Raw genomic sequence first — 12413 nt, 5'->3', positions numbered from 1 at the left:
TGACTGTTGTATTTAATCTTTTATTTTTAAGTATTTTGTAAATAAAAATGGAAAAAGAAAAATCCTTTTCAGTATTACAGGTAGATTGTTTAGTAAAAACTCAGCCAGTACTAAAAAAAGGACAGAATTTGTATAAACATACCATTTAAAGCTTTGTCTAATTTAATAAGGGCACTTTTTTAAATCGAAAATCAGCTGTTTCTGATGGGCATGCATAAAAACGTGATGACTACATGTAAGTATATGAAGCGTTCAATAACTGAATGTGATAACTGAGGTTTTAACACCTGAAAAACACAGTAAGCACCTTTTGTAATCCTGTTGACTTTAGCCATTTTCTCATTCGTATCTTTGCTTCTCAATGCAATAGATATTTTCCTGTATCTCAACTGTAGACCTAAGTTGCCAGCTCAGTGTTGCATGCACAAGCACACTAATATCTGTATTTTCTTTTTTTTTTGTACAATGTTTTGGCTCAGAGTGTTTCAGTAATTCTGGAGGTCAGAGTTTGATTACAGCCCCATACCTGCAGTCACAGATAATAAAACAACCTTTACACTGTAACAATATTATACAAGTGTGTTTTTGCATTGGCTTGGACAGAAAAAAGAGTCAGGCCACTCAGGTGGCAAAGGAAGTAAGAAATATGATATAATCAGTCCCTTTCACTCAAAAGAAAAATAGATACCATAATATTAAGGGAGTGGGCATTACCGGCAAAATTCAACACATTTAGAAGTAATCTTAAATAAAAAGTATGTGTTAATGTTTATGTGTTTACTCTTCATTTGATTCATATGTACAGTGGCCACGTACTGTAACTGGAAACATACTTTCAAGGAGATATGCACTCTAACCAAAGTAATCACACAATATGTCACCATGAAACCATGAATATAAATATACATACACATTTACAAAAGCCAGGCTTTTCAAAAGTGCTGCAGACGGTATAGAAAACAGGCGGAGATAGAGGATCACACTGCAATCCAGGACTTGACTCTGCAAAGGTATGTGTACACAGTTGCTGGAGGTATTTGGTTCGTCTCATAGTCCCCAGACCAGAACCTATTAAAAGTGCTCTCTAATTAGAGGGGACCATATCCTTTATAACGGGTTCTCTGTTTAAGTAAGTGGCCCAGTAGACGAGGTTGAAGCTGCCAAAGAGAACCGGAAACAAAATCCTTGACATCCGGTCAATTTTGCTGACGCTGTTGAACGTCTTCTTGCTATCTGGGGCTTTGCCGTCTTTGGGCTTGTTGGGATCCGAAGCTCCACCTTTGGCAATAGTTGGAAGTGTGCCGGAGTCCTTGGTGATGTTAGGCGCGTAGTTGGCTACTGCTACAGCGTAGGCGTTATTCTTCTTCATGACAGATGCTCTCTCTTTTTTCTGTTGAAGGACCACAAGGATTAGATGTAAAATGATTTTTTTGAGAAACTTAAAAGCACAGAGGCAACCCTGAAACTTTGCGCCTGTCACCATCTATACATAAATACAAGTAAATGAAGGAGGCAATGGAAAATCTCTGCTGATGGATCAGCCCATGTTGAAAGATGGTCGCCAAGGACCAAATATGTTAACAGCTTGACCGGGGTGCACTGTAACTTTTTACAGTTTTTGCATATTTCCCAGTTCAAATTCTCAAAAGGGTGGAGGAGGGAATATAAAGGGTCAGTTTGCTGGTTCATTTAGGTTGAATAACAACATTTAACTGATTACTGATCAGATCTTTGTCTACTAAGTGTACCTGTTGGCAAATGAGCTCTAAAAAATATCTGTAGCACTTAATGGAGGGTTTAAACAGCCATTATCTTCCCTCTGCCTCTAACAAAAGTTTCCTTAGTGTTGCCTTCTTCAACATGCAGTTACAATGCTAATGTCCTCTCTCTGAAAATGGAGCCTGTCAAAAAGATGTGTTTTTCTCCTCATTACCTTGTCAGTCACAACACTCTTTCCGTCCCAGGCCCAGCCGCGCTTTGTGAAGTAATTGACAGTTGCAAACTCAATCAAAGCGGAGAAGACAAAGGCGTAGCAGACGGCGATGAACCAGTCCATGGCGGTGGCGTAGGCGACCTTTGGAAGGGAGTTCCTCGCACTTATACTGAGTGTGGTCATGGTGAGAACGGTAGTTACACCTGGAAATACACACACATGAAAGATGTTCATTAGGAGAGGGTTTTCTTTTTTTAGGAGAGGGTTTCAAACTATAGAATCTTAAGTTTAAGTCATTTCAGAGTATCAGTCATTACTGTCCTTTGTATCTGTACAGTGTAAGGTTACTGTTAGCCTCCTCTACCCTAACAACCACTGACCTTCAGTAATGTTTTAACTTTTCAGAAGGTTTGGTACGTCTGCCCAAAGAACACCGTTTGTTCTTCTTCTTGTTTTTCTTTTTTAGAGCAAACCAGTCTTAGGTCACTGTTATTAGTTCCACTTGGCTTTACAAACAAGTCCAACAGTAGCTTACCCAACTGGATTTAAAACCTACTGGAGCCTCTTTCCTCTTTATCCTGTTTTCTTTTTCTTTCAACCATTTCTCATCAACTTTAAGTCCTTCACTGTTTTCCCTGACAAAGACAATTTTGACAGAGTGAATACCTCACATCACAGTGAGTGTGAGATCCGGCATTCATGAACCTAAAAGACATTAATGCCACTCAGAAGTGGCTTACTCTATTAAATATACTGGTTGTCTATATGAAAAGTATCTTTGTATGGAAAAAAAAAGAATACGTAAAGAAGGCAGACACTTACCAAACACAGTTCTAGCTGGCACCGATTCTCTGTTCAGCCAGAAAGACACCTGGGAGAGAATGACCGTCATGATGCAGGGAAGGTACGTCTGGATGACAAAGTAGCCGATCTTCCTCTTCAGATGGAAATGAGCCGTCATCACCGTGTATTCACCTGTGGAGACAAGAATCAGGGTCACTGCAACAGCACTGCAGCTACTTCTGCTACCGTCAATAATTTGACATTTGAGTCATTTTAATTACCTTATACTTCTAATTAATTAGCTAATTGTTTTCAACTCAACATTCAATAAAATCTGCTTTCAGAACCAACAGATCCACAGAGGATGCCATATCTACTGACCTCCACTCTGTTTTCACACACCTGGAGAACTAGTCTTCCTCACAAACAGACCCCAGACAGTTGGAATTGGCCGTTACACCTCTTCTACGTTTGTGCTCAACACCAAAGCCCCCCCAGGGCTGTGTGCTCGGCCCCCTCCTGTTCACACTGTACACACCTGACTGCACTCCCAGACATCAGGAGAACTCTACATTAAATATAGAGTAGTGAATATATGAAGATGACACCACCATCATCTGCTGCATCACAAAGAGCGCTCACATGGGTAAGAAATCAATCAATCTTGTGGAGTCAAACACAGAGAGCAATCTACTGCTTAACATCAGCAGAACCAAGGAGCTAATTGTTGATTTTAGAAAAAGAAAACCACCATCTACCATCTACAGAGCATTGGTGAAGTGCGATGTCTGCCCAAAGTATACTAAGAGCACGATCACACTTGACCCAGTTGCTCCGTACACATTCATACACTTCATCATAAAGTGTCCTTTAGTTGTTCTCCAACAACACAGAGGACATGACTGTGACTTTACTGACCTTGTGACTTATTTGCTGCAATTGTTCAAAATGATTTTGGAGAGGAATGGTCGCATCGATTACGCGTCATGTCCAAGTAACGAACCCGTGATTGTGCATGAGCAACCGTACCGGAGAATTCATACTAGTCTAATGATTACCTAGTGTGAGCGCACCCTAAAAGACAACACTCACCGCAGCCACAGCATGACACAATCTTGCTGCTGCAAATATGCTTTTGTAAAAATCTAAAGATTAAGATTGAGGCTTATTTGATCAAAAATTTCAGATTATTATGAAAATACTGCTAAATCTATTGTATTTAGATTTTTTCTTGATTACATTTCCACTCACTTTGGTGAGGCCGACTTCCCTGTATTATGTTCTCTGCCACTGGTAACTGCTGCTAAATTAAAAAGAATGTGCTTTGGCTTGGGGAGGAAACACACACCACACACACATATTTACTGCTCCACTTGTCACAGTAATATTTTGATTAAAAAAAGAGCACAAATTGAATGAATTTAATGAGATGCTGTAAATCTCTAATGAACCTTACTGTTAAATTAGCCTGAAAAACAACGATTTGTAAAAAAATTAGGGGCAAAATTCTTATCATTGAAATTAGACTCCACTCTAACACAATCTACACATGATTTAGATATTATAAAATGATCAATCACAATTAGAATCACAAGTAGAACAGAGATGCTATGTCAGTGAAATGTCCATGAGTGTTTGAAGTTGACAGTGTTGTGTTCTCTTATTCATTCCCACTGCACAGGAAGTGATTCACATCACAATTATTAGAGCTAATTTCTTTCTACCAGTCAAATTTAACGATGCAACTGTATCCCCATGCCTTTCTTTGTGCTTCGCACAACTCAACAACTCGTGTAATTTATATCAGTAGAGCATTATATTTTTATGTGAAGACTGTAGCACATGCAGCTTTAAGATGCCAAAGCAGTCTAAGACAAAGATTAGACAGTACACATTGGATCAAATAATCCATCCACACATAGAAAAGCAGGCAGCATGATTTCCTAGCCACCGAGCAAAGCCTAATAGCTGACAAGGCCGTGAAACAGTGCCAATGCTGCAGCAGCAGGCAGGCCTTCCAAATGGAAGATATCTCAAAGAGAAGCCAAGATTAGACATGAGAAGAAAAAGATGTGTTACCCATGGCAACACAACAGAGAAACATAGCTCATTTGCTGCGATTCTGCAACGAAGGCCTTGATACACACTGCCGCTTGGCAAGAGGAAGGTCCTTTTCAGCAGTAGGAGGGGGGGAGGGGGTATCAATTCCAAGGACTAATCCCAAAAGATTTTTTATTCCCCCCCTTTTATATAGCACTGTAGTTGTATCGCCTGCGTTTTTAGCAGTTATGTGACGACTAATTCTTCCTCTGTCACCGTACACACAAACACACACACACACACACTCTCAGGCACTGGAATTTAGAGGAGTGCATTCTCAATACCCAATGGAGCTCTATATCTTCTGTAATTTAATTTCTATGCCAGCCCCAGTGCCTGTGTTGTGGATGGGGGAGGAGGAGGTACAGGCGAGGAATTCACTGGATCTGGCTGATTTTTCTCAAGAGAAACCTGTGAACGCTGCACCGAGAGGGAAGATGGTAATTATAGCATGAAGATAATAATCACGTCATGTTTCCTACAGATGTAGGAAACAAAGCTCCTGCTGACACCACAGGAATACCTCACTCATACAGGACATGCTGTATGGCGTAAGCTGCCCCACAGACAGTACGGTCTCACGCAAGACACAACATGCTTCAAGGGGAGATAACTTTTCATTTTTAGAGAGGCTTGTTTTTGTGACCAACAAACACCAATGCTGAGTGATCTACATGGAAATGGTTTACTTTAAAATACAGGCCTTGTCTGAAAGGCTAGATCAAAGGGACACTGGCAATTTAGTGCTGAATTTCCTTAAATTTGAGGACTGACAAATGGTCAAAATCTTTGCTGGAGCAGCTGGGATAGACTCAGTATGGGCGAAGCTGAAGGGTAAATGACTACATTTATGTGGCACTTTTATCCAAAGTGCTTTACAAGGTTCTTGATGCTCATTCACCCGTTCATGCACACACACAATCACACACACACGCACACACACGCACACACACACAATGAAATAATAGCAGTGGGCTACCATGCAGGTTCCTGGCCTGGATATTGGGAGGAGTTGCCCACTGACACCCCAACTAGTAGACCAGGCAGGAGGGACCAAACTGCAAACCCTGACAGCAATTCACAGCTGTAAGGATCCTACACTTTTCCACAGCTCTAGAGAATGCTTTAACATCTCTCAGCCATCATTTTGGATTTCTTCCTTCAACTTTATTGCCTTTGTTCACTGTCCAAACATTTTTTACTTCAAATGGTAGCTGAAGTGAAAATGCTCTAAAAACCAATTGTAAGATATTTGCCCAACACCCAACAACAAGCAGACAAGGTTGGCAACTAACTTATGAACATAATGGAGCAAAAGAGGAGCAGACTTTGAGACGATCTCTGCCCATGGCATCTTTCAACCATCCAACCTGACATGCCGGATTGCCCCAGGGAGACGAAGGGAGAGATCCAGGATGGAACTCATGCTAATCCAGCTCGGATTTAAGGCTGCTCCTGGCTAATGTCTGGTTGCAGGAAAATTCAACGGTAAAATGGTTAAACGATCACGTGTTTACAGAGACCTGTCAGAGGGCCGGACTACAATGGGATGAGGACAGGTGGAGTCTATGTTTATCACTGATGCTTGGTGCTCATATGTAGTCTAAGTCAATGGACATATTTTACCTGCTGTTGAACTTTTATATGAAGATGCTGACTACATTATCATCGCCATCTTGTTGCCACTATTCAAATTTTATGTATTTAAGTTTATGTATTTAAATGAGTTCGATGTTTGTACAACATGGAGTTACAAACTTTTATTTTGTTGTGCAACCCTGTGTATAATGACACGTGCTAATATGGCTAACATAGTAACCAAATGCTGGACTTACATTTGTTCAGTGTCCAGAAACTGATTCTAAGTGAGTCCTGATGTTGCTTCAGCCTTGATGGACATGTAGAATAGGCAGCTGTTTGCTAACAAAGTAGGCGTATGAACAGTTCTGTGTTTACAGCTTGTTTTTGTGGCCCCTATCTGGCCAAAAATCAGTTATTATTACATTGACATGCATCATAAAAAATTACCATTACCTTGCTGCAGGAACATCATATACTATGCATTGTGTATGAAGTAAAACACTCTATATAAATCTGTTCATTCATGTGCTTATATGTTTCATGTAGGCACTCAGACAGCAAACAAAACAAGTGAGATTCATGGAAATGGGCATGGGCTTTGTAAGTGCTCTTCAGTAAAAACTCAAACATGACTGTGTGACAGATAATGTATGGCTGAATAGTGGGATTTTTGTAATGCTCTGTTGGTATGTTCAGAGGCCGCTTATGCAAGATGTCCGTCTCTGTGAAGCCTGAGAGCACATTCATTCGTGCCAAATGACCTAGTTTGCAAGTACGCTACACCAAACACTGACACGCTAGTAATGAATGATTAATTTAAAGTCAGCCAATCACATAATGTGGAGTGACTAGTTAAACAAGAGAAACAGTCACTGGCAGGCATTCTGCCTTCTACCGAGGCATCATACACCACTTAACCTAGATAGGAGCATTTAGTGCATGAAAGGATATTCTTACTCAATGAAACTGAAGCATGGACTCCCTTGATAGTGGATGCAGTCACATGGGAAATACTCTGTACTGGTAACTGATACCTTCAGGGAGTTGTGGTGGTGGGTTTTGCCCAGGGACGCATTCTGTTTTCTGTGACAGATGCGTTCTTTCTGCATGCAGTCTGAAACTAAATTACAATGTTTACAGTGCCTTTATTTTAATTAAGAGGTCTCTTTAGATCAAATGTAAGATTTGTTTACTCAATTCTATTACTCTATTATTAGAATAAAGATCATATTAACAGTACAGGCATGTCACACATCATTTCAACAAATGTGGTCGTTGCCTGTGAATTAAGAAAGCAGCTCTAGATTTGACACTTTTCATAATGCTTTTACCAAAACTATCCAAAATCTTCAGCATAAAAAGTTCCAAGAATAAAACTGGAGCAGCCGGAGAGAAGACTATTATTCCCTGTTCATGCTCAGGCACATAAATAAGACGTCTAACTCCACAGTGATGCTTTGCAATACACCCACTCCTGCCTTAACTTTACAGTTAAAGACTGGAGGCTATAACCCCGAGGTCGATATCCTCCACCAGAAACAAACTTTTCAAGCTATTTCACGATCATCAAATGTAACTCATTCTTTATATTCTCCAAAGCCCCGATACTTATAATTCACATCTCCACCACAAGACTGACTCCCCACTCTGCTGTCCATTCCTGTGCTTCTGCATGTTCTTGCCTTTTTATTACAAAACAATGCATTCTTTAGGCTTTAGTGCTGATCATTTTCCAAAGCAAATTTAAATTTTTTTGCAAGTTGATATTCATACAGCAGTGACACAAACTGAAAAAAACTGATACTCCTCAATTTGAAAAGACTGGTGGCAGATGGAAGATGGTTTTCAGTAATGTACTGCATGCACCATTTAGACAAAATGTACAAAAAAAAAAAAAAGCAAAAAAAAACCCATCCCCAACCCTTCCCAGTAATTATAGCACACCTACACATTTCTCACCATTATTATTATCACTGCTATCGTCGTCCTGCAAGAACTGTTTCTCCCAGGCTTCTTGCATCATGTTTTCCTACAAAGTAGTATCGCTAAAATTAGATCAGTGCTGTCACTCAGTGAAACATAATCTTCTCATCCGTCACAACATCTTTTTATTATTATTATTATTATTATTACTCAAATGGTGGCATCGATACAGTGGAAAAGGCCGCAGCAAGGATTTTACTGCTAATTTTAGTAATTGTATGATTACCAGGCATCGTTAGTCTGGTTCCCAATTAGTTTTAGATAGACAGTCCTCACCAGAAAAAACAGCCACATAGGTTGTCCATGCAAGCAGCTTATTACCATCTAAATTCCATTGATTATTAGAAGGTGACCTCTAGAGGGGTGTAGTAATTATGACAGGAGAGGAGGGAGTCAGGAGTCAGAGTCAGGACTTTCAACATGTAGATCACTGTTTCGATTCCTGTGTAATACCAAAAGTCTTACATTTTTCTAACTCACACATGTATGAAATGTACAGTTTTACAAAGGTAACATACTTATTCAAACCAAAACCAGGATCTCCAAGATATTTTTCCCACTGTCTTTAACATTACAAGAAAAAGTGTCATTTTCTCAGGGAATAATTCATGGCTCTTGATGACATAAATCAAGAATATTTAGCTGCCATCTATGAGTGAGTACAGTTGATGTCGATTTCAGATCGGGAGAGATTTAAATACGTTTAGACAGTTATGGTTGGTTTGAAATTTAGAGTGCTACAGGGCTGACTGAAGGGGACTGTTGGGCCTCGGTGGAGGTATGCACTCTCCTGGGCTCCATTCACATAGTCATATTTGAAACCACCACATTCATCCAGTGAACCCTCCACTGCTTTCACCTCTGAAGCCTCGGTATTTCTCCTGCTTCTTTTTAAAGCCTGCTTGGTGACTTCTATATCGAAAACTGCTATATAAGTACTTTATGATTAGTTTATGCTTGCGTTACCACAGCAACGTGAATTGTCACCATGGCAACCCACCTTGTGATACACTGTGTCGGTTGAGATTGGCTCATTTGTCGGGTGTATTTTGAGGCCCTTCAGGATCAGTTAATTGTATTGCTCACACTTACATTATTATTATTATTATTATTATTATTATTATTATTATTATTATTATTACTACTACAACTTTATCATCCCTAATAATGTCACAGTGTCAGTGTCTTTTGCAGTTATGTAGCAGGTTAACTCCTTATAACATGACACTCTCTTTCACCCTCTGCTGTGTCAGTCAAACAACCAAACCACAGAAATCGCATCCCACTGCGCTGATCTGGCGTCCTATTTAAAGATATTCACATTCACTCTGTATGCTGACGTGTGCCTGCTGCTGTTACTGCTGCTCCACTCCACCCAGCCTCCACCTGCTTTGGTTCTGCTCTGTTTGTGTGCTCCCTGGAGGGCGTTTATTTCTAAGTTAATAACCATTGGAGGGATTATTTGCAATGGTCCCTGCATGTTATTTATCACTGTGCTAAGTATTTCATTCTGGTCTGATGTATTGCCACAGCAGGTTGCCTTGCAGACAGCAGAGCCATATTGCAGAGTCGGTTTGTATTTCCATTTTTATTTGCTGTGTGACATGATAGTTCCCAACGGAATTAAACTTAAAACATGGGAAATAATGGTAAACAACATGAGGTGGATGACAAATTTCTCCTTATAAGCAGCTCCAGTGGCTTTCATATTTCAGATTCTGTTGAGTGACCTCAAAGAATCTGGTCAAATGTTAGTATAATGTGTGTTATTTCAATTACCTCAATAAGGTGGATGTGTTTCCTTTTCTTCACATGCAGAAAAACAAAACACGGGAACACGTCGCTCTGCAGTCCGGCCTTATTCTCTCTCTCTGTATTTATTGTAAATTCTTATTCCTAACTTACAATGTACTACATAGCCTTCATCAGTGATTTGCTTGCTGCCATCATATAATCTCCAGTCACTGGGTGTCAGATTCCCTGTCACTCCCAGCATGCAAAGGAAAACAGCTGCCAACCTTCATCCCTCCCTCTCATCTCTCAACAAGAAGCCTGTTAGCCTCACAGTGTCTCAGTATTTAAATCCAGACTCAAGGTCCGTTTATTCACCACAATTTACATCCCATTTCAGATCTCATCTCATGAGCTATTTCTCCTCACTGTCTACATCCTGTCCCTCTCATCTTCACACATACAGAAACATGTATGGACTTGTGCATGCACTCAAAATCTGGCCCTGTTTCTTGCTTGCATGAAATGTCTTGGCTCTATTTTTATCCCTCATTATCTTCTGTTTTTATTCTATAGCCTATATTTCTATGTATTCCTGTGCTTTGTTTGCTGTTACATGCTAGTTGAAAGTGTTATATAAATAAATCAAATGTGACAACTGATCGTCTTGGATATAGCAGCTTTCTATTTCTGTACGTGCACCTGACAGAGCCAGCATGGCTTCAAAACAACATGCTTATAGATTTGGTTACTGACACATTTCTCAGTGCATCAAAAACTAACCTAAATATCTTGTTTCACAAATTTCTAAGAATTCATAAAAATACTTATAGGAGATGTGTTACTCTCATTTTCAGCCTCATAATTTTGTTTTGGTTTATTCCTAGAATAGGTTTGGTTGCTTTGTCTGAAATGCTCTGTCTCTTTAAGACCCAGTTTCCTCGGATTGGTCAGCTCACACACGCCTGAGCCCACACAAAGCAGCTGTAATAAATCAATTCTTATGTTCCAAACTTGTTGCTAAGCATAAATTATGCAAATGTCAGACACAGTCAGTAAGTTTACATGCACAGTTTATTCGGATTAAAGCTATAGTTCGACTGTGTTGCTCAATCAGACAACTGCAATTGTCCGAGCATACATGCCTGTGAGAAAATCAAATTATTGGCCGAAGCATGTCATACCCGATACGCTAGGTGGTGCTGTACCCATTTCAACTAGTGGTAATAAGGCCACCTCCGGCTGACCTCTTTAGGTCACCAGCAACAACAAACTCTGCCTCGGCATTCGAGAAAGATGGTGTACAAAGACCAAAACAAAGCTAGAATATATCGTATATGGTGTACATGATAATTACACAAACCAGATGCACAATGGCACACTTGCTTGCGGTTCTTTCAGAGGAAAGACACCGCTGCAGCCCTACTTCCGGCTCACGGCCCCGGTAAAAACATCTCAAGCCTGCGCAGAACATAAAATCCGAATCCAATCTGACAGAATGTATACATGCACGAGCAATGCGACTATTAATCAAATACTCTAGGTGTTTTAATCTGACTTCGAGAAATCTGATTCAGTCCGATTTTAGTCAGACTAAGGTGTATACATGCATTTTAAAAATCCAATCATAGTTGGCCTGACACAATAATTTGGTTTTCTCCAATGTCATGTAAACGCACTGAGTGACACAGTGTGATGTTGGACAGTCACAGAATTACAGTGGAGATGGCTGACAAGGTGTTTATCTGCAGTGTTTTCTGTGGGAGAGAGGAGCTTCTGTTGGTGTGGACTTTGGCTTTTCTAACTTTCACAATCTTTTACATCCAAAAGAACATGTGTTTATAAAACACTGAGGACTGGAAAAAAAATGAAAAAGCATAATAGATGACTGTTGCAAGAGGAAGAATGTAATGGTGACTAAGCCCCCTCACAGGCGAAGTTGCACATCTGCAGTTTACAATCAAACGAGGGCAGATTTAATTATTTAGCTAGCTGGCTAACTAAGCTTACATCAGCTTGGTGATTTGGACCTGGAACCATCGCTGTTTCTGTTTTTGCAGCGTATAGCTAGTTAGTGGTACTACTATAATTACAACAAGGAGAATATAACTTAACCCTGTTTAGCTGATTACAAACTCGACTAGCAAAACAGAGGTTAGATTTATGCTTCTTATTTATCCAAAATGCAACAGAAGCAAAGCAGCTGATAAAATATTAGCTTAATGAACATAGTGCTAGCATTTAAGCGCAGTTTCCAAAAAGTGAGATAACCTGCAATCTCACATAAATGTCAGTTATTAGA

The 12413-nt window shown here is 39.9% G+C and overlaps 1 protein-coding gene across 5 annotated transcripts in view; it reads right to left on the bottom strand.

The window, feature by feature from the left end:
* LOC119007941 (gamma-aminobutyric acid receptor subunit alpha-2) overlaps positions 1-12413 on the bottom strand; it is a 35934-nt gene continuing 23521 nt past the window's right edge. For all 5 annotated transcript variants that reach the window (XM_037077923.1, XM_037077924.1, XM_037077925.1 and 2 more), the window contains 3 exons: positions 2756-2908; positions 1934-2136; positions 1-1390 (listed from right to left, as the gene is read on the bottom strand). In XM_037077923.1, coding sequence (XP_036933818.1) covers positions 1085-1390; positions 1934-2136; positions 2756-2908 — 662 coding nt within the window. In that variant the 3' untranslated portion in view covers positions 1-1084. The remainder of the gene's footprint in view (positions 1391-1933; positions 2137-2755; positions 2909-12413) is intronic.

Source organism: Acanthopagrus latus, chromosome 18, assembly GCF_904848185.1.
Source record: "Acanthopagrus latus isolate v.2019 chromosome 18, fAcaLat1.1, whole genome shotgun sequence".
NCBI classification, from domain to species: domain Eukaryota; kingdom Metazoa; phylum Chordata; class Actinopteri; order Spariformes; family Sparidae; genus Acanthopagrus; species Acanthopagrus latus.
Note: the sequence above shows the minus strand (reverse complement) of the source record. Positions and strands in the feature narration are given on the sequence as shown.